Source organism: Hirundo rustica, chromosome 14 (genome assembly GCF_015227805.2).
Source record: "Hirundo rustica isolate bHirRus1 chromosome 14, bHirRus1.pri.v3, whole genome shotgun sequence".
Lineage (NCBI taxonomy): Eukaryota > Metazoa > Chordata > Aves > Passeriformes > Hirundinidae > Hirundo > Hirundo rustica.
The window spans coordinates 14,816,879-14,839,018 of record NC_053463.1 but is presented as its reverse complement, the minus strand read 5'-3'; the positions used below and the strand labels follow the sequence as shown (position 1 = coordinate 14,839,018).

The window sequence follows — 22,140 nt, the reverse complement described above, 5'->3', positions numbered from 1 at the left end:
TCTCCTTATTTATAAAATACATTTCTTTCCATCCTCAGAGTACCCCAAAATGGCTGAAAAATTGGATCCTTTCCCTTTCAACAGCATATTCAAATTAAGGACTCACAAGATTTTAAGAACCAAAATTAACTTTAAAACTCTATGAGACAAACTAATCTCTCTCCAAAGTAAAATAGTATGGAAACAGATTTTAAAAATGCAAAAATTATTCTTATGAGACACGTTTTGTTTTCTCTTAACCCCACAATAACACTGCAAGGTGTTTCAGACATCTGTCAAGTTGGAAAACGTGGAATTAATTTAGCAGGAAATTTCCAACCATCTCACAAAGAAGAGATTTGGTAGTTATCCTAAAAAGTCATCCCAGAGTAAAGGCTGCAGCCGCCTCCTTCACACACCTCTGAAAGCTGATATTTGCTGGTGGAAGGATCAAATATGAACTTCAAACTCTGAAATTTGATAATTTTCAAATGCTCAGTATGATATATAATATATAAAAATATAATACTTCAATATTTCCAGTACAGTTAATTCTAGCCAAATTCCCCAGTGGTTTCATTCCCTATTAACCTCTGCATTGTTTCTGCAACATCTGTCACTGTCATCCATAGATTTTTTCCAGTGTGTATTTTTCCCCTGTGTATTTGTAATGCACTGAGGGTTTTGATTCTGGGGTTTCTAAAAGAAGATTTTAACATAAAAAATAAGCTGCACAATTCTGTTTGTCATGTTGAAATACATTTCATTACGGCTGAGTTATTAATGGAGCATAGCTCATGCAAGAAGGGTAGGAAAACACAAAAAATAAGCATTTTTCTTTCAAATCAGACATTAGATTTTGGACTATGCCTTTTATAATAAAATTCTGTGGCACAGGTGATTAATATATGAATTATAATGGCTACAGCAGCACAGATAGAGAATTATAATCCTTTCTAATGCCCTGTAAATGTAGTGCTAATGGAGGGAAGGGAGGGAGGCGCAGGAATCGATAACGCTGCATTTCCAGAGCAGAGGCTCCACAACAGCTGTGCCTGAGAGCACAACAGAAGGGTTTGGGGTTGTTCTCTGCCCTGCCCCGGGGGTGTCAGACCATCTCCAAGCAGCCACATTCCCGAAGGGATCCTGCTCAAAAGCCACGCCAGGGATCCAGGGGCACCAGGGATGGGACAGCCGCAGGGCGGGTGTGTTCCCTCCTGGAAACTCCTGCACACAGCAAGGCTCCAAACCAAAGGTGATGGAGCCAGGAGGTGACAGTGACAGCAGAGTGAAAATGCTCTGTCCTGGACAGAGGCCACACCTTGCAATGGCATCAGCTGCCAACAGAAACCAAAATGTCCTGGCATCGTCCCATTTACCACAGAGGACATCTTCTCTCGGTTGATACCATCCTCATGGTTGAGGATACCATGAATGCATTGCACAAGTACAGAAAATCAGGTTTTGTTACAATTAAACCAAAGACACCAGGGTGGCCTTCAGAGAACGCTTTTTAAACATATATTCCACAATTTTTAAGATTTTTGTTTGTTTGTTAAGCCTCTTTTGAAGAGCCCATCTCAACTGCTGCACCCTAGATCCAGAATTTACACCTTTGGATGTTGTAGCTGTTCTGCTGCCCTGCAAAAGCCCAGCTGCAAAGCAGTGGTTTGGACATGGTGTCCAATCTTCACATTTGAAATCAGCAAATCCTGAACTCTTCTTGATACAAACCAGCAAAAATCTCAACATTGAAATGTCTTTGAAGAGTGGATGTTATGCCAATGGCTGAATTTCCCTTGTCTTTACCAGGAGGAGCTGATAACGAACCCTACACCAGCAGCACTCCCCACCTCCAGAGAAAAGGAAACATCAAAGGAAGCCCACAACAAATCCTCTTACAACTCTTAACGTGGTCCTGACTGGGGGGCACCAACGTGTGCTGCCTGAGACAGCTCTGCCATCAACTAAGGGAATCCTTGGGAACATTACTTGAAACAATATTGAGAGCAAATGAACAAAAAGATGGAAAAGAGAAAAATAAGAAAGTTGGCAGTCACACTGATAAGGCTTTTTCATGATGTGAAATGCAGCAAGGAAGTCAAATGAGCAATAAGACATTGATTGGTCTCCAGGGGAAAGTCTAAGCTCAGACCTGCTTGCCTTTTTTTCCTTGCACACCATCACTCTGTCTCTTTATATTCTCTCCATAGGGTCCTGCTGAATACAGAGTCTTAAGCTAGAATGCTTTCCACAGTTGCAAGCCTCCAGACTTTTCCTGGCAAGCCCTGGAGATGTACCTGGGAGGAGACGTGCCAGCTCAGCTCCTGCTCCAGCTCCACATGCCAAGGCAGGAGCTGCTAAACTGCTTCGGACAGGTGAATTCACCCTTCAGAATCCTGGAGTGAGAACTCCCTGCCTTTCTAGATAAACTGTTTCAATATTTAACACAACCTCTTTATATCTAACATAAATGCAAGAAAATAACTTGTTTCAAACCCGGGGACGTGAATAGACTAGAAACTTAAATATTGAGGGTTTTTACCTATTCCAATAATTCCTGCTGAAACTCCAGATTTCTGTGCATTAAATCCTCATGTTCCAGTTTATGTTGAGCACTGAAGAATGCAGAGTCATGCATTATGCAAGATTCTGTCCCTGTTTGTACTGTAGGCACCATGAATATTGAGAGCTCTCCTTCACTCCTACTTCATGGTTTATTTTTGGTCAATCACTTAATGGAATTTCACTCTCTTCTCTCCTGTAAAATTATTTCCTCTGGAGCGAACAGCTTTGTTTTATCAGAACAACAGTAAATATTCCATAACAGAAGCCTTCCAGGCAGACCTGGTTTTACTGTGCTAAGTTTTGCTGTGTGCTGACACTGGAGAATCTCTGCAGGACACAACCTCTGAGTGCCACTGATGTACTGAATCCACCCCTTGTGCACTCTGTGTGTGCAAACCCAGAAAAAAACCCAAACCAATGAAAACCAACCCCTCACCCAGCAGGCACAAAACCTCAGATATCTGATGATTTTTTTACCTCCAAGGCCAAAGATTCCCAAGCCCATTGTGGCCCTTGCTGCCTGCCCAGTGCGATGACAACCTCGCTGTCGGAGCTCTGGGGTCAGGGCAGGGCTCCCTACCAAAATGGGGGGTGAATCTGGGTGATGACAGTGCTGAGGCAGGGAATTGAACAGCCCTTCACTGCTGTGCTGGGCAGGGCTTTGGGATTTTTCTCTCTATCCAACAGCCTCAGCACTGAACCCATGGCTTTAAGGCAGCGCTGAGTTCTAAACTCAAGGACTGGACCCACTCTTGATCAGATGTAGCATATCCTTTCCCAGGCTCTAAATGATCCCTTCTACCTGAATCACATAATAAATGAGAAGAGCAGTTTGCTTTGCAAACAAGAAAGAGGCCAGGAACCCTTTTTTTTCTCCATTTAACCAGCTCAACCAGAGTAGCAAAAAATTTCTTCATTGCATTTCTGTGGATTGAAACCACACCTTCTTAGATGCTCAGTTGCTTCACAGTTGACTTGCTTTGCTTGCTTCAGTTGTCTACTATTTATTGCTGTGCAACCGCTCAGTCAAGTGAAAATCCTCAGATCTATTTCCCTGCACTTTAAATAGCTTTTCAAATTTTTCTTTTCATTAGGACTTTGGTACAACTCTTAATAATCTGATCTGAAAGCACCATCCTGCAAACAGTAAAAATCATGCACTTGTTTACACAGAACTTACAGGCTTTTTTTTTTTTTTTTTTTTTTTTTTTTTTTTTTTTTAATTTTAAATAGCACTTTGACTGGTTTGTATCTCTATTCTCCCCAGCCCATTGAGCTCCTCCTGCAGTGGGCTCAGGGACCTGCCCCAAACACACCTGAGGGTTGGGATGTGTGGGGCTGCCTTTGTTCCTGGGCTGGAGATGGGAATGAATAGCCCCTGTCCCTACCAAGCTGCAGCTCTTAACAAACAGGAAAGTTAAACTCTTCCAAATTATCTCTCAAATCAAAAGAGAAAAAGCAAGTTTCTTTGTCCCATTCTCAGTTTTTTATAGGAATGTAAATAAAAATAGAAATACAGCTACACAGTAGCTATACTGTAAGGTGAGCTATTTTATAAAATACAGGAGTTTCTCATTTACTTTGAGTTAACCACTGCTCAGGTTTGCTTACAGCCAAGATATATTAATACAAAAACAAGATATACTGTGGGAAATCAAATTTAAATTTATAATTAAGGATATTAGACAATGTGCTTTGCACTATTCAGACCTTTATTAGTTCAGTAGCAACTTCCTAAATAGGGAACTCTTAGAAGATCTGCAGAGCTTTTATTCATGAAAGAAAAGTAAGGTTAATACCTTGAAGACTATAAGGGTATTACAATTCTTTACAGGGCACCACTTATTTACTATAACATTGTTTACCTTACTCAGAGCCTCCAGATATTTGACAAGTCATGAATAAAAGAGCATTAATGCACCCCCTTGAAGTACAAGGTGCAGTGTTGAACTACAACATCCCTGCTTGCTTGATAACACTTTGGAAGGCACAGAACTGCCACAGGAAAGAGCTGAAATAAAGGCTCCAGGTCAAACTGCTGCTTTCCCATTTGAAAAAGGCAGTGCACACCTTAATAAAACTTGGATAGATCCAGTCTTTATAGTCTGTGTGGTTTTGGCATCTTGCAAATGGTGAAGTCTTTCAGGCCTTTAAAAAAGTCTGCTTTTAAAAATTACTGACACATCATGCAGTAAAAAGTGATCGAGTGCTACAGAAACAACAGGTTATAAACTGCTTGTTAATAAACTGATAGAGCCTAAGACAGATTATATCATAAATGTGTCAAGGGCCTGAGGGATATTTCCAACAGGGATATTTACTAAAAAAACATATATTAAGTTTGTTAGAAGAAACATCTTTCATTGTGATTCAAAAATCTAAATTAACATTATACATATATACATTTGTATAATCACACCTTTCGAATGGAAAACGTTTTTAATGAAATAAAGCAGGAAAATCTCTACATTTCCTGCTTGGGGCCACTGAAAGTGATGTGAATATTTTACCTTTCTTTTTACTACTGTCTTTCAACCTCTTCCCACGTAACCAGTTACCTGGCTCCTCTGCAGCTCTTTGGGACCAAGGGGTTTTGTGTTGAGGACCAAGAGACCAATTCCCAAATAGTTTTTAGCACAAGTGGAATCATTTAAAACAGATTTAGAGGTGTGAGATGAACAATAAAACATAAACCCCTGAACTTTATGTAAAGGGTGAAACAGAATAACTTCACACACCATGATGAGGCAGTACTTAGTGACAAATCCTGAATCTAAAAGTATAATTATATTTTAGTACCAATTTAATGAATGTGAAAACTACAGATAGCTTTATTTTTATCTAAAGGAACCTGAATATGGTAAAATGCATAATGAAATAGTTCAGTTGCACAGAATGGTACTGAACAAACGAAAGAACCCCAACCAAACTTGATTTTAAAGTATTACAGAAAGAACTAATTAAAAAAAATAGATTAAGATAGATCTGTCAGGGAAGACTACAAGTCAAAAATAAATTCTAAGTGCTAAATACTCTGGGAATCAGCAAAGTTAAGCTCTTTCTGTCCTACATCCACAGCTCTGACATTCTAAAGGCTCTGTGTGTTACATCTGAGATTGACTTTCTGAAGTCACTTGGCTGGCAAAAAAAAAGTTTTCTGCTTGCCAGACCTGAGCAGAGTTACAGAAGAAAATACCCTGTTTGGGTGCCTTATAAATAATCAAAGGCCAGTTCTGATGTCACATGGACGATGGTCCAATCCTGCCCCACGGAAATCCACAGCCCACCTGCTCCTGTAAATATCAGCCTGATTCTGATCCTGACACTGGGGCACATCACAGGGGCTCTGGCACGTCTGCACACACTGCCTTGGCTCAGCTAAAAACCCTAAATACTTACTTGGACTTCAAAATTCATGTTCTCCAAAAACTTCTGGTTCATTGTCTCTGCAAATTTGTTGATGGCTCTCAAGAAGACCCTGCAAAACAAAAAGCAATGATACAGGTAAATGAGTGTAACCTCTGGCAATCTGTGTGTGATACTGGTGGAAGCGCATTTGGCAATGAACACACTGGGAGCATCACACCTGAGCACAGCAGGTGAAAATCTGTACAGTGGCACTGGATTTACAGTGTCACCCATAAAAATAATTACACAGTTGTCAAAAAGTTTCTCCACCTCTGCTGGAAAAGTCAGACAATAAAACTTTATTCCCCCTGCTGCACACTCTGCTGCATTCCTGAGAAAACAGAGCAATTCTTTCAAATGCAATGTCACCTTCTGCCAAACCCAGATCTTTCTCCAGGGTGGCATCACCTCCTCTCGGGGTTTGACAGCTCCTGTGCTCACATCATCAGTCAGGAGCTGCCACTTCAAAGATATTAAGTGCAGCTTTTCAGCTTTCTTACAGGTGGGGAGGGCAGGACAACACCTCTGCCCACCTTCCTCTCTAGGTGGATTATAGAAACATTCTAAACAGTGAAAATACACATTCAAAATACTATACAGTTACTCTTCCAAGAGTAAGAGCATGAGAATTGTCCCTCCACCCTGAAACACAGCACCTATTTAAGCTCTTGATTAATGCAGCATGATTAAGTCATGTTTCTAAAGCTAATTTCTTTGTCTGACTTCCAGCACAGATCATTCGTAAAACAAAAATCAATTGTATCTTTAAATATTTATGAAGTTTATTTTAATAATTCAGTTGTTTTCAAAATTGGAAATTGACTGAAAGTGATCATTTGCCTCTGCTTCATAGGTAATTTTTTCAAAGCTATCAAGTGTAAATATTTCTATGGAAAACACTGTAGGGGCAAACAGAAAGGTGAACACAAGGGAAAACCAACTCTAATTGTTCAAATATAATGATGGACCATTACCTGGATAGTTCCAGTCAGGAAAAAAAATCTAATAACTACAACAGCCAGGTCCAGAAATCCCCACCATCTCAGTGATTAGCAACATCAGAGAAAGCAATAATTCAATAATTAGCATTATCAGCAAAAGATTAAGACGCCGCAGGATCTCCGTATGTTACAATCAAAAGAATGCTGTGTCCTGGTGCTGGATTCTCTGTGGTGTTTTGGTATCCCATCTCAAAAGGATAAACAGATAGGAAAAGAAAGAAGAGAGAAGAAAGCAAGGAAATAATTGTGACACAGGAATGATCCTGAGTCAGGGACACAGTGACAGAGGAGGGAGGTGACGGGATCTATAAAATCGAAAGTACCGTGGAGATGAGAGACTGAGTGCTCACAGGGCAGCATCAGAGAGCCCTGAACAAACCAGGATGTGCATCCAAAATAAGCAAACCCAGGTTCTGTGTGAATCTTGCTCAACTCTGCAGCTCATTGCTACAGGACGAATTTTATACTGGCTCCGAAGTGATCAGACATATCAAAGACTAAACTTAAGGGAGGACAATTAAATGCCATTGGTCACTGGAGGCTGGTAGAGCACAGCGAACAAGCGCTGTGGTTACACTGGTCCCCTGGCTGCCCTCTGAGAGCCACCGGGGAAACACTACACTCAGGGAAAGGAGTTTTAGTTTCATCACAAAAGAAAAAAAAAAAAAAAAAAAAAAAAAAAAAAAAAAAAAACAAAGAAAAAAAAAAAGAAAAAAAAATCAGAAGGGCTAAGTTCAGTTTCTTAATGAGGGAAGTAAATCAAAAGTTCAGCTTTTGGTAAACTTATGACAGGGAATCCCACTTAACCTGCTTCGTTAGAGCAGTGACTGGCTGGAGTGAGATCCTTGCTGTGGGTGAGGTTCTCCAGGAGGAAAATGTTCTTTGCAAAAACCTAAAGAAGAATTTCTTTCCACCCACGTAACACTTCCCTGCGTTGCTGATGGGATCAAGGGAATTCAGTAATTGTGCACGATGTCACATCTCGCCAAGTCCTTTTTGTTCAGGTGACCAGAGGGACGCTGCAGGAGCTGTGGCAGGGGGAGGTAACAGATTTCTGACAGCGCTGTGTCACTCACAGCATCATCCCACACACACAGCTGAGCTTCCTCCCCGTGGTCCAGGGCATCCTCTGATCCCATCTTCCAGCACTGGCTCAGCTAATCTGTGACAAGCCACGTGGCATCAAATCTCCTCCAGTTCAAGAAATCCAGTTTTGCTCAGTGCTGCCCTTGCAGGCTCTCACTGCTCTGCTGAACACCTTGTGCACACCCCCAGGGCTGCCCTGTGCCCCCAGTGCCATTTCCCACCTTTGTGTGATCAACTCCTGCGTGTGATTCCTGCTGAACCCTGTCTCACACTGCCCAAGGCAAATAAACACATCCTTCCCTAAGGCTCCCTCACATGGGGACATTTATCTCCTCCAAGCTGCCTGATACTTGACAAAACAGCTTAACATGCTGCAAAGAAAGGGGATTCTAGAACGATTTGGTTTAGGCAGCACAAAACCCCACACTGCTGGGCAGAATCAAGACAGGTTATTCTGTGTCATCATCATCATTATTCTTCTGAACAGGAATTTTAGGTCAAGGCCTTTCCAGTGTTCAGTTTTCTGCAACTCTGTATTGCTCTAGACCCTTGGATTTACAAAGTTTATTTCTTGCCAACTCACAAAAGCAAGTTCTTGAGTTCCAGCTGGTCAGGGAGGGCATTTCCCTTCACTCAAGAGTTTTTGGCTGGAGTAGGAGGGGCTGTCTTCCATTTCTGATTTTTTTTTTAATTCCCAGATTCTGTGCATTTCCACACTGCTCCAACACCACGGTGAAACACATCACCTAAATATCCACTTTAGGCAGACTCTGGTATAATCTGGTGCTACTAACTTCTCTTGCAATAAAAAAAAAAAAAATCCCACACTTTTCAGTAATTTGCCCTTTAAATATCATGCAAAATAGAGTAGAAAAAAATCATAGCTTAAACACACATGAAATTTATTAGTGGAAATCTATTTCCTAATGTGGACATATTAGCGGCTATAATAAAATATTTTGTGAGGAGTTTGTGGTTTACTTTTAGCCATACAGAAAAACCTCAAGGACACCTAAGAAATACTGAGGTATTTAACACCCAGTAGAAATCATGGAAAATATTAAAAATATTTACAGGGTTCTATACTATATAATTATATTTAAGCTGTCTTCTGTAAATATCCCTTTCACTCTCACAAATACTTTTATCTGACAGACTGGAATGACACATTTTCAGGGAGCGTGCAATATTTCCAGGCTGGCAAGTTCCAAATATTTTCATGCATTTGTATTTTGCCTAAAGGGTGTATCTATTCCTGTCATTGGGAGTCACTTAGGCTGTGGTTTGAATGCTATTCCTGGCTCCTGCCAATGCCTCAATGATTTCTCTGTCCTGCCTCAGTCTTCACTTTCACCTAAAAGGGGCATTAATTAAGTAGCCACAAGTATGAAAATAAACAGGTACTTGTAAAACAGTGTGAGAGTCTGATAAAAAAAAAAAAAAAAAAAAAGAAAAAAAAAAGAGCAAATATAATGTTAAACACTAATTTTCAAGGACTTAAATTAAATTGTCACATTTTCAATTAATTTTAATGAAACAATAACTTTTCTACAGTCACTTACTACAGAATTAATTTCTCATCAGTTTAAATAATTGTGGTCTAAAATTGCTGAAATTCCTTTACCCACAATAACGTCAAAGATATTTCCTGGGTTTATGAGAATTGATGCTTCTACTGTACAGCTCATATAAAACTCCTGGGCATGAAGATTTATGGAAGATCTTCAAAGTCCAAAGTCTCTGGGCTAAATCTGGGTATTAAAACTCAGCGTTTTGGCTTAGGACAGCAACAAAATTGCCATGGTTCAACTGCTGCTGTTTCCTCTCTCTCTCTGAATTTCCTGCTGCTTCTGCTTTACTTTATTGTGCTGTCAGAGACATTTGTTAAAAATTTTGGCTGGAAGGAGAGCCCAAAGAATAGAAACCTGTGCAACTGTACTCAGTTCCACACAGTCAGCTGTCTGTTCTAAACAGGGGACAGCAGCACTCCAAGTAACACAGGGAAATAATGTAAGACAGAAAAAACGGAAAAATAGTGTCACCCTAAGAGGAAAATTTGATTTCAAGCTGATTCTCCCTCAAAATAAAACAGAGGAATTGAGATGGAGCAAGGAAAGGATTCTGTATGCATAAACAACATCTTAATCAAAATAGGATTTCAAAGCTATTTCTCAGAAGATGATGATTTTGTCTAACAGTAAAATAGGTCTGCATGTTGTCCTTGCTTTTGAAGTGTAAATAGGTAATAAAACTAAAATTCAGATCTGCAACTCCAAGTTATTTTTAGCAAGCTAGTTAGAATTGTTACATCAGTTTCTTGCCACATAAAATAAAGAGAGGATTTAATAAAATAAACAAACAAGCAACACCCCCCCCCAAAAAAAAACCCCAAACAAACAAAGCCTTAAATTCACATTGACTGCTCTTAGATGGCTTTGCAAAAGCTGGCCTTTGTCTGCACCTTGTTCCAAACAAAGAACACTTCTGGGTCCACAATATGATTTTGGGAAAGGTGCCTAAATCAGACCCAGCATTAGAAACATTTCCAAAATAATGAACAGACCTTTCCTCTGACTCTTCAGCTGAATTCTTTTAAAGCAGTGCCCAACTGCAGTGAGATGCTCTTCGGTGCCTTTTCAGGTTCATATGACTCTAAAATCTGCGAGTTCCCTGCTTCAACTCTGAGATGAATAACCCAGAAACTGAGGTGAAGGCTGAATGAATTCACTAAGGTATTTATGAGCATCAGCTCCAGCTCCTGCTTGCTATGGCTCCTCACCCCGTGCTGCACTGATGTAATGACAGGTGGGAAAAATGAATCAAGTACTAACTTGTACTAGATAATCAGACACAGAAAAATAAAGTTTAAAGGAGCGTATTTCCTGTGTTGTGAAAACTTATTCGAAGAAACCATTAAAATGATGGGATATATGGAATTTTTAAAGTCACATCTAAAAGCCAGTGAAGGCACAGATAGTTTTTACAATTCAGAACTTCTTCCCACAAACCTTAAGTGCTTTGCTTTCAGAGAGTTTGGTCCAAAATTCAAGCCAGAAGGAGTTACACTAACTTCAGCGGTTTTTGTAGTCCCCAAAACTGATCAATCAGCACTTTCATCAGTGAATCCTCTACTTGAATAGACGAGGAAAATGAGGCAAGTTCTTGCAAACCCTGGAGGATGTACTGACTATTATTTTTAAAGAACTTTTCTGAGTTTGGATAGTTTGGATAATTGGCCTTTATGCCAATTCTATGAGATCTGGAGCAGGGAATAGCAGAGCCAAAATAATACTCATACATAATTTATATCAACTTCTTAGTATCATCCTCATAAAATGTTGTGCAGAAGACACCTGATGGGTATTGTACCATGAGGCAGACACAAGGGAAAAGCAGCTGAAGTCAAATGATTCTCCCGTGGGCTGCTGTCTCCTTTTCTCTTCCTTTTTGTGTGCAGAATATGCAGAAGAGGGCACGTTCCAGAATGAGAAGGTTCCAAGAATGGGTCAGACCCAAACCCCAATGCTGGTCATTATCAAGGACTGGAACAGTGAATGGCAACTATAAACTAATGCTGGGAGGTACAAAATGCACAGAAGAGAGAGCAGAGAGGCATCAGTGTGACAAGAGAAACTAAAACACAGGCACTCCAGGTGAAATAACAAAAATCTTCACAGAGCAACAGCAGAAATTATCTCCTAATAACATGGCAATCAGTGATTTAGGAATGAAGGGTAATGCAAGATGGAAACAATATTTAAAAATCTTGTGGCTACATGAAACCTAGTTACGAAGAGCACAATAATGGCAACACTTGGGAAGAAATCCACTTCCATGGTAACTGGAAAAAATATGGCCAGTGGCGCAAAGAAAGGAGAATAATTTCATCATATTTCTCCCTTGTGTCAACTCAGCTTCGCTACAGACTGAGGAATAATTTCTTGAACCATTCATATTGAATTCTAATGATAAAGCAACTGCCATATTCCTAAATTCTTTTCCAATGTACAGCCAGAGTGTAACTAAATCACATGGTCAGAAAGCAACTGCTTGAAAGTGGCTGTGTCCCAGCTGCTCCTGTCTCAGTTACAGCACCGGGGCTTGTCTCAATTACACATCCTGATTTTCTTTACTAGCATTATTTGAAAACTTGCATTAAAAAGCTCTGCCAAGTGTCCAGAATACTGCATGCTGTAATGTGCCAGAGTTACTCTGACAGAAGCACAAGGAATTCCCAGAGAAAGTCAGGAAAGTGCAGTGTCTTTGTGCCAGGTGAGCCAAGTTTCCTTGTGAGACCCTTGACTTGGCCCACAGGCTCTTGGTGTGTGGCTTTTCCTTCAGCATTTACCCAAAACATGTTTTAAACACTGTGTAGTTCTCATTTAAGAACCAAAAATAAATTTTCAAGCTTGCATATTAGGTGCACATTTTATACCAAACTCCTGGAAATGGGATGTTTCAAATGCTTTAAAATGAAGCCTAGAAAGAGCTGCCAGAATGGGCTCGAAGGAAACCAGCTTGAGAGGTTTCAGTACTTCATTACTTTCAGTAATTTTCCTTATATTGTGACTTCCCTCTCACTTCTCTATCCTTTGCTTTTCTGTGCATTCCAGACAATTTTTTGCATAGTAGAAATATTCTGAATTAATGAAAAAAATTAACTATCTCTTGCTGTCTTTACAGCTAATCAAGAATGAGAATCAGACAGAAAGCTGAAACCCTGTTTTTAAAGATGAATGTAATGTCTCAACATGGTTGTGTCAGGATGTCACACACTAATAAACTCCCACAGCCTTCACTTCTGAAGGAAGCTTGAATTGATATTGTGGAATTACTTCTCCATTCTTTCACTGATTTTTGTTGCATTGAACCAGCAGACCATGAATTTTAAAAGAGGTGATTATGCAGCAAATACAGAATACAGCAGCAGGGTTATTTTGTGATGCTTCTGGTAAAAACATATGGAAATTAACTGTTCAAGATAATGTTAAATACAAAGAAATCACATATATTTTATTTCCTCAGAATTTCTAATTAGATGAAGCTTGGTTAGAGTTACTCAGAATGGGGAACACAGATGGATTGCTCAATTGCAATGAAAATTATGAGTATTATGAGTATTGAATTTTTAGTCTTCTCAGTAGAGATATAGAATAGTTTGTGTGGGGAATCTCTTCAATGTGTTTTACTCATTTGCACTTTTTTCTACAGAGGAGAAAATACTCCTCATTGTCTTAATCCCCAGATGTTTTATTAAAATTAAAATACCTGAAAACATTTTATAACAGGCCACATAGCGAAGAACCTTAGGGGTTTCTATCTGCAAGCCAAAGCTGTATCTAGGAAAGTAACTGTTTATCTCACTGACTTCCTGAGAACATCAGATTACCAAGATTTTTTGTATGTGTGTGTGTTGAGTTGTCCTCTCCTCTGAGGACTTCTCTCAGTTCAGAGAGCTCTTAGCCTGGGAGTGTAAACATCCCAGCAGCTGACAGCAGGAAAGATGAGACACTGCAGTGGGAGTGGGAATGGGACACCTCCCTGCACGTTTTCTCTCTGCATTTCAGATAAAAGATTAAATAAATGACTGCAGTTCACACCTAGCAGGCATCCACTCTGTACCACGGTGTGCAGATTATCTGCTGCAGCTCCACACAGGGGAGTGTTTGGATTCCCGGTAAGCAGATAATTCCAGGCACAGATAGCAACCAGCAACAGGCAGAGTTAGTGTAGAATAATCATCTTTGAGCTAGGAGGATGCAGGGGATGGCGAGGGAGGGTGCCATTGGCACAGAGAGGTGGAAGTGACTCTTTGTGCCAGGCTGGGGGCTGCCAGCAGAGCAGCAGCCTGGAGAAGTGAAATTCTCCGTGGGAGCAAAGCACAGCCCACAGGGAAAGCACTGCCTGTGCTCTCACCTGCCTTACCCCACTGCCCCAGGACTATTCTGTGTCATCTCCCCGATTACAAACACTGGCTTTGGCAGAGACTGAGAAAGACAATGAGGAAACAGAAGAATCTGGATTTAATGGACAGGAAATACAAATTTGAGAACACTGGGGCATTATGTACCAAATACCCCAGCATGGGAAGCACTAAAGAAATAAATCTCCCTCTGAAAGGAACTCTATATAAACAGGGAAACTGCATTTCAACAAGGACATTTTTAGTCTCATAACAAAGCCAAACTGTCCAAGGACACTTCCTATCACTGTATGCCATTAAATCAATGATTAAACCGTAACATTTGTTTGCACTTGTTATAATACCTTATTTACCCTTTTCTGCAACTGGGCATGAAAGAATATTTTTGTTAGACATTCATACTTGTTGCATAAAATATTTTTTCATACATCAAAACGACAAAGTTCTGCAATGTGCCATAATCCTGTGTATAAATGCATTCTGCTCCCTTGAAAATTCAAGCCCTTATAAAAACAACGGCATTTCTATAAGATGATGTTTAAATCAGTCAAAAGTTGCAGAGGAAAACAAGATCAAAGAGAAGAGTTACTTGTATGCAGCAGATCAGCCTTCTAAATTCTGCCTTATTTGCACAAAAGAAACCAAAACACCATCATCCAACCTTAGTTACATAAATGAATCAACTTTCACGGTAAAACTAACCTAAACTATTCATTTGGGGGTTGGTATGGGGTTTTTTCTTTGTTTGTTTTTCAAATATGATAAGTTTTATTTCCACCAATAAATAAATGGAAGACTGAGAAGCAGCTCAAATATTTTAATTAATTTGAGGTTTTTCTCCCTTTGAACTTGAGTTCATTGAATCACAGAATGGTTTGGGTTGGAAGGGACCTCAAAGCTCATTTCATTTCACCCCCTGCCATGGGCAGGGACATCTTCCTTTGGGACAGGTTGCTCCAAGCCCTGCCCAAACTGACTTTGAACACTTATTCCAGGGTTGTGTTCAGGACCATGCATACGTATGCGGAAAACAAGTTTTCCAGGTGTCACAGAGCCATTCTCTGGCGATCTATGGAAAGAAAAATACAAGAAAACCCCAATAAACCGTAATCCCTACTGTCCTCTCTTGAACAGAAGTCCCAGCAGCCCCTTGCAGGGCACCAAAGAGGAATTCCCTCTGCCTCCCTTTGCCGCCTGGCCAGGGCCAGGAGAACTGAGAGAGCCCCAGCCCTGGCAGCTGCGAAGTGCTGAGGTGCCTGGGGCTGCAGGTGACACTGATTTGAAGGCACAGGGAGCTTTGGCTGCATTAATAACAGCGCTCCAAGTGTGAGCTCCACGAGAACCACGTCTGGAGGGTGTCACAAAGCAGTTCACCAGCGAGTAAGCAGCTATTTTTAGTATGTATAATGAAAGAAAATTGACAACAATTCCAGCTCTTTTGCCAAATACCTGCAGTGCTAAACCTTTCAAGTTCAACTTGAAAAGCGCTGGGGAAGGCTTGACTCTGACAGATGTCTGAAAACACTCAGATACACAGGTAATGAAAACATATTTTAGAGAAAGCTGGACTACTGGTGTTACGAAATACCCTACAGTGTTATCTTGCAGGAGTTTTTTCAGTGAACAGGACCTGACCTTGAAATGTGCTGGTGAAACCCTGTTTCCATTTCTTTTTAAATACCTCAAAGTAGCCTGGGCAAAAAAGATTCAAAACCCAACCCAAACAGACGCACAAACAATCCAAGTGCTCACTAAGCCAGACTGGACACCCACCAAACTGATCCTAGGTACTAATTATCATAAGATCAAATATTTTCAGACTCCCTGGGAGGAATTACAATTTCAGAGCCCAGAGGACAAGGGAAGGGACATGAACACTTTCCCTGTGGTTGCTAACTCTGCTAACTGTTCCTTTCACTCAGCCAATCTCACTCCCCATGCACTTCATGTTGACAATAAAGTACATGAATTTCCTGGTAGAAATTACATCTCTCTAAATTAAAATTATGAACAGCTGAAAGCTAAACAGACTATATGGTATTACCTAAACCAGCTGAGCATTTCCCCAGAAATGCCATGTACTTAGGAATTACTGCTTTTAATAAGTTAATAGCCAATATCTAAGTGTCATGAGTGGAATAAAGTGCACATACAAGCAATAGTAACTAATAAGAGGAATGAAGTAAGCAACTTTAATTAGAACAAAAGTTAATTAAATCCACCATGGAGGATCATAAAAGCAACTCAGATATTATATCCTCATGACCTCAATGATGATGTTACTGTTTCCCAAAGTGTTCTGCCCTATCTAGCATGCCATAAAAAAGTGTTCTTTCCTTCTTGCTGCTAATGGAAGAGAGGGAAAAACAGGAAAAAGAAATGATATTTCATTATTTCATTATTTCATTCCCCCTTTTCGTTCCCTGCTGCTCATTGAATACTGCCTGTCACACACAGCCTCTGCCTCCCTCAATAGTGCTTTGGGGTGAGAATGCCTGGGAAGCAAAGAGCCCGTTGTTTAACATAGTGATTTAAAGTAATTTGAGTTCCATCCTGATAGAGGCAAAGCTCGATAAGTAAGCTTAGTCAGTTAAACTTCTACTCCAATTCTTTCAACTCACCCACCTGAATTTCTCCTGGACAAGAACATGCCCATTCTCCCTCCCATTGGACCCTGTAAGAAGCCATTCTCTCCTTGTGTGCCCCCATCTATGCCAGACATCAAACTTTTAGCTGAAATATCCCTGCTATCATTCAGGTCCTGCCTGTTTTTACTTCCAGATAACAGGAATGGGGCTGTCCTGCTCAGCAAACAGGACCAGACCTGCAGTGTTGGTGATGTTCCTCCCTCTCCTCTGCTCTCTGTAAATGGCCTGATTTCCCCTCCCCGGGCTGCAGTCCCTCCTACAGCAAAACTCCTCCAATTCCCACCTTCCTTGCAAGCCACAAAACACACAGGGTCGTGCAGGGCAGGCTCTGCTGCACACCCCGAGGGCACAAGTGCCACCAGCTACACCCTGGCACTGCCCAGGTGACACCACACACCACGGATGTGCCCCACAGCCCTCACCAAGCTCTTTGCAAGTGCAGAAAGGGGAGACTTGAGGCAAAACACCTCCTCCAGGGAGTAAAAAGCCTGCATGAGCCTCCTGTTCACAACAGGGGAATAGAGAAAGCAAAACTTGCACTCTGATGATATTACTCTAGTTTGGTTTGCAGGGGTTTTGTTTTAATTGTCTTTTCTTTTCTCGGTGTTATTATAAGAGACCTAAGCCTGATCCCTTGTGACTTTTCCTCTGCTACTTCTCTGCTTTGTGGTAAAGAATGTTAACAAGGCAAATCTAGAAAACGAAATTAGTCTTCAATTTATTTTGTAGAACATTTGCTCCCTCGAAAAAACATGCCAAAACCCAAACAAAAAACAAAACAAAACCAAATTTCTAAAAAGACTGATAAAAACCCTCCCTCTCAGTTGTTGATATAACATAAAATTAAGACATAAAGTAAGATCAATAACTCATTTCCTTATGCATTCCAGAGAACAGCAATATAATCAAGGAGCATAAACAGCGCCAAGTTATTTTAGGGAAGCAATGTGTTTACAGGAGGACTATTAAATAGCTTCTAAACAATATTTTTTTTAATGCTGACTTATTTCTTTACACAGGATAAAGCTTAGAGCTACAAAACCTGCCTGGAACAACTTGTCCACAGAGTTCAGAGTCATTGGGATGAACACACACAGAGTTCCCCAAGGCAATCCTTACAGTCAGGACCTGACACAATACAGACACCAACAGGAGAAGCCCCAAGCTCTAAAGACATTCTTCGACCAAGGAAGACACTTCCCATCCTCACAGAATAAAATAATCCTGCACTTGTGGATAATCCAGGTGTCAACAACATTTTCTAGATAAGAGAAACAGTTTTACATGTGAAAGGTTTGATATGCTGACATGTGCCAGATGATTGTAGGTAGTTTAGTACTAAATTGTTATTATTTAGAGTAATCCTTGCTACATCAAAGCTAATTGCAATCACAGCAGCAGCAACATGAGTATGTGCAAGGGGTTAGATTTTACCTGAGAGGCCAAAGACTGGCTCAGACAGAAAACCAAGAGGGATGAAACTCCTGTAATGTACAAAATACGACCTGAATTTACACATCTGTACCTGCATGCCTCAGAAGAGGGGTCAGGGATCTTCTGATGGTCATTAATGGCCATGAGTGACACAGTGAGGTTTGGACACCTGACGAGAACCAGCACTACCCACTAGAACATAAGCTTCACTTCCAAATCACAGAATGCAAAAGAAGCCCCAAACAGCCTTTTCATTTAACATAATTCCATTCAAATCCTAGATTTTAATGTATCCAATATCAAAATCTCATATCACAAAACTGTACATTTTGTTGACAAATCTTTTCCTCGAGACTGAACACTCTCAGGAGAGGATCAACTTTATTGAGCATCCTCAGTCCCCTCTTTTTAAAAGCGGGAGAATTGTGTAACTGGGACATTTCAAATAAACAGCTTCTGTGGAATAAATTCATTCCAACCTATGCACTTCTGACACTTAACCCTTAGATCTGTCCCTCTGTAACTTCTAGAAAACTCAAAGTTACCATCATCTCTACAAAGCTAAAATAAATATAGTACAGATGACTGTCAACAAAAGTCTTGCACAAGCACAGAGAACAGAAGCACTGGTCCTGCTCCCTTTCTTACCTGTTCTGCACCATGCTCATGGCCATCCAGTCCGAGGGGTAAACGTTCTTCCCAATGAGATCCTTGAACATGATGAACGTTTCCATCAAGAAGTCCTGGAGGAACAAAATGCAGTCAGGCTGGGGCTGTGCAACATGAACTTAGGAGGGTTTCTGTTGGAATTCTGGGCACAGAAAATTTTAGACTTTTTGTGCTGAAAGGCACTGACCACCAAGAAAACACTGCATTTAAACTGAAGCCTTAGAAAAAGCTCCCAAAATTCAGTGATAGAACTGGGATTATGGGTGTGTAGTTTAAATAGAAGTGTATAATATAAAGTGGTGAAAAACTTAGAGTTGAAGGTTTTATAATATAGTAATATATATATATAAGGCAAAATGGAGGTTTTAGGGAGGAGGGTAAGTCTTTCTTTTTCACCTTCTGCTTCATGGGTCTAGGTGGGATTTTGTAATTGGATAGAAGAGACCACGTTGTGGGCCACAGGTGATTCATTATTAGGTTACAAGTAAAAATAATTTGTCATTTCTCAATTAGGCAATTTACCCTTAAAAAGCCTTGCAGAGAGAGAGATGGGCCATTTTTCACTTTGTTATCTAGAAGTGCTACAGAACTCACAGTTTGTAAATCTGTAACATAGATAAGAATTAATAAACATCCAAATCTAAACAAAAAATACGGTCTAGCGCATTTAATCCCAGCTCTAGCAAGAAAAAGAAGATAAAAAAGCTACAGGTTTCTGTGTGATTAAGGAGCTAAGAGGGGGGGTTCCACTTTGCTCTCAGTGAAGTCAGGAGGAGAACTCCTGGTGATACCAGTAAATTGGAGCCAAAGTCCTGTAGAACAGCAAAGATTCCAAATTGAAAGATAAAAGCCAGTACATTAAAGTCATTGTACAGGGCTCTTTGGATAATAGAAGGCATAAATTAATGGAAAGAAAAAATTGTAGTGCTTCTGAGTAAAGTTTTATATTTTTTATTAATTAGTCTCACTATGTATAAGAACGAATAGGTTTGAAAAATACTGGCTTTTTAAATTTTTTCCTCCATTTAGACCATATTTAAAATTTCAATTATGGCACCAGTCTGACTTTAAGAAAGGAAGGAAAGTGATCAGTTCTTGACAAGTGCAGGTATTGCCTCCATGGTCTAACTGTAGATGTAACCCAAACCTGTGCCACTACCCTGCCTTACCTGACAGCAGCACCAGGAATGTCAAAGGACACACACAGGACTATGGAAACCTTCTGGTACCACTAAATTCTGGCAGAAACAACTGCACTACAAGAACAGGGCATTTATTGCACCAGGAGTAGACTCAATAGTGAAAATGAAAATGCATCACTGCGTGTGAAGGGAGGAGGGAATGTTCAACTAGTTGAGGATAAGTTTTGCTGCTGTTTTGGGTTTATCCTTTTTCTTTTCCCCTTCCTCAAAAGAGTACAGCACATAGATCCCATTACTTATTCTGGATCCTTACATCACCACCTTGGTGCCAGGATCAACAGAGACATTTGTTTCTGTCCAAGTTTTCTCATTACAGTGTTGTCCAGTGCCACCATTAGAAGAGGGAGGCAGGGCAATAACACAGAGGCAAAAAGTGTACAGCAACAGAATTTATTCTAGGAAGAATCAGGTAAGAAACTCCAAAAAAATAAAAAAAATCTACTGGTTTTTCACAGGAAATCAAATACTATAACTGTCAACTCCAAGATCACTCAGTACTCACCACTAGTTCTGAATTTGTCTGGAAAGTTTCAATGTACACTGAATAATGCTGGTCATTCATCTGGTTCAGGATCGCTGTCATGCACGCCACAAAATGACTCTGAAAGCAAACCAGGCAGAATCAACACATGTGCATCCCTTAAGACCTTGGAATATACTCTTTCTAAAGTTGAAGCATGCAAAATGCCTGAAAAATCCCTTTATGTATGTAAAAATAAATAATATTCAAGCTTTTGCGAGCCCAGATGAAAGGAACAAACTAGAAACTCCAAAAGGATTATTCAAAAGCTGCTTTGGCAAGGGCCAGGCTCTTGTGAGAAAGCTGCATTATTAATGAGACACCACATGGAAACACACATTGTGAAAAGAAAACTTCTTACATGAAGTACAACTCAGTATCACCTTAAGACTCCTAAAAGGCATGTGATGCTCCCTAGGATTCTTCTGTTAGGAATTCATGGGAAGAAAACACGTTAGAATCAAAAATTTCTAATAATTCTGTTATTCACAGGAATAAATAGTGCAAGAAATGCTTTTTTTTTTTTTTTTTTTTTTTTTTTTACATTCTGCAGATGCTTAAGCAGCTACCAGAGAACTCTCAAACTTCTGTAGAACGTTATGACCTGCATATAATTAAAAAAAAAAAAAAAACTTTCAAACTTCCTCAAAAGGAAGTATTTAGTCTTTCTCAATTCCTGCAGTCAAAATGTTGAAAGATACAACATGATTTCCAGCCCTGAGTTTTGACTGTAAGTTACTGAAAGTGTCAAAGACGTTTCTTTCCCAAGCAGTAAAAGTGAGTTTAACGATTTGCAGTTTTCCTTTAAGACTGTGAAGATCCCCCCTAATTGATCCCTTTTCATTTGCTGAAGTTTTAACTCTCAGTTTAAAAATGAACCTGCTTTCACAATGCTTTGATTTTATTTTAACAACTGTGAAAAATTGATGAGCACGCAAAATCATTTTCTGGATTTCCTCAGATCCTTTCTGTGCTCTGGCTCGGGGAGTGCCCAGCCCTGGGTGTGCAGGTGGTGCTGGGAATGCTCGGTGTCGCCCGGACACTCGGTGTCACTCAGACGCTGGGTGTCACTCGGATGCTCGGTGTCACTCGGGCACTCGGTGTCATTTGGACGCTTGGTGTCACCCAATGCTCGGTGTCACTCGGATGCTCGGTGTTACTTGGACACTCGGTGTCATTTGGACGCTCGGTGTCATTTGGACACTTGGTGTCACCCAATGCTCGGTGTCACTCGGATGCTCGGTGTCACTTGGACACTTGGTGTCATTTGGACGCTTGGTGTCACCCAATGCTCGGTGTCACCCAGACGCCCGGTGTCACCCGGACGCTCGGTGTCATTTGGACACTTGGTGTCACTCAATGCTCAGTGTCACTCCAATGCTCGGTGTCACTCCAATGCTCGGTGTCACTCCAATGCTCGGTGTCATTTGGATACTCGGTGTCACTCAATGCCTGGTGTCACTCGGACGCTCGGTGTCACTCCGATGCTCAGTGTCACTCGGATGCTCGGTGTCACTCAATGCCTGGTGTCACTCAGACGCTTGGTGTCACTCCGATGCTCAGTGTCACTCAATGCCTGGTGTCACTCGGATGCTCGGTGTCGTGTCACTCAATGCCTGGTGTCACTCGGACACTCGGTGTCACTCAGACGCTTGGTGTCACTCGGATGCTCGGTGTCACCTGGATGCTCAGTGTCACTCGG

General features: G+C 40.7%; 1 protein-coding gene across 1 annotated transcript in view; it reads right to left on the bottom strand.

The window, feature by feature from the left end:
- Positions 1-22,140, bottom strand: part of DOCK2 (dedicator of cytokinesis 2) — a 155,436-nt gene that overhangs the window by 38,183 nt on the left and 95,113 nt on the right. The window contains 3 exon segments of the mRNA XM_058422522.1: positions 5,947-6,025; positions 18,696-18,790; positions 20,421-20,519. Coding sequence (XP_058278505.1) covers positions 5,947-6,025; positions 18,696-18,790; positions 20,421-20,519 — 273 coding nt within the window.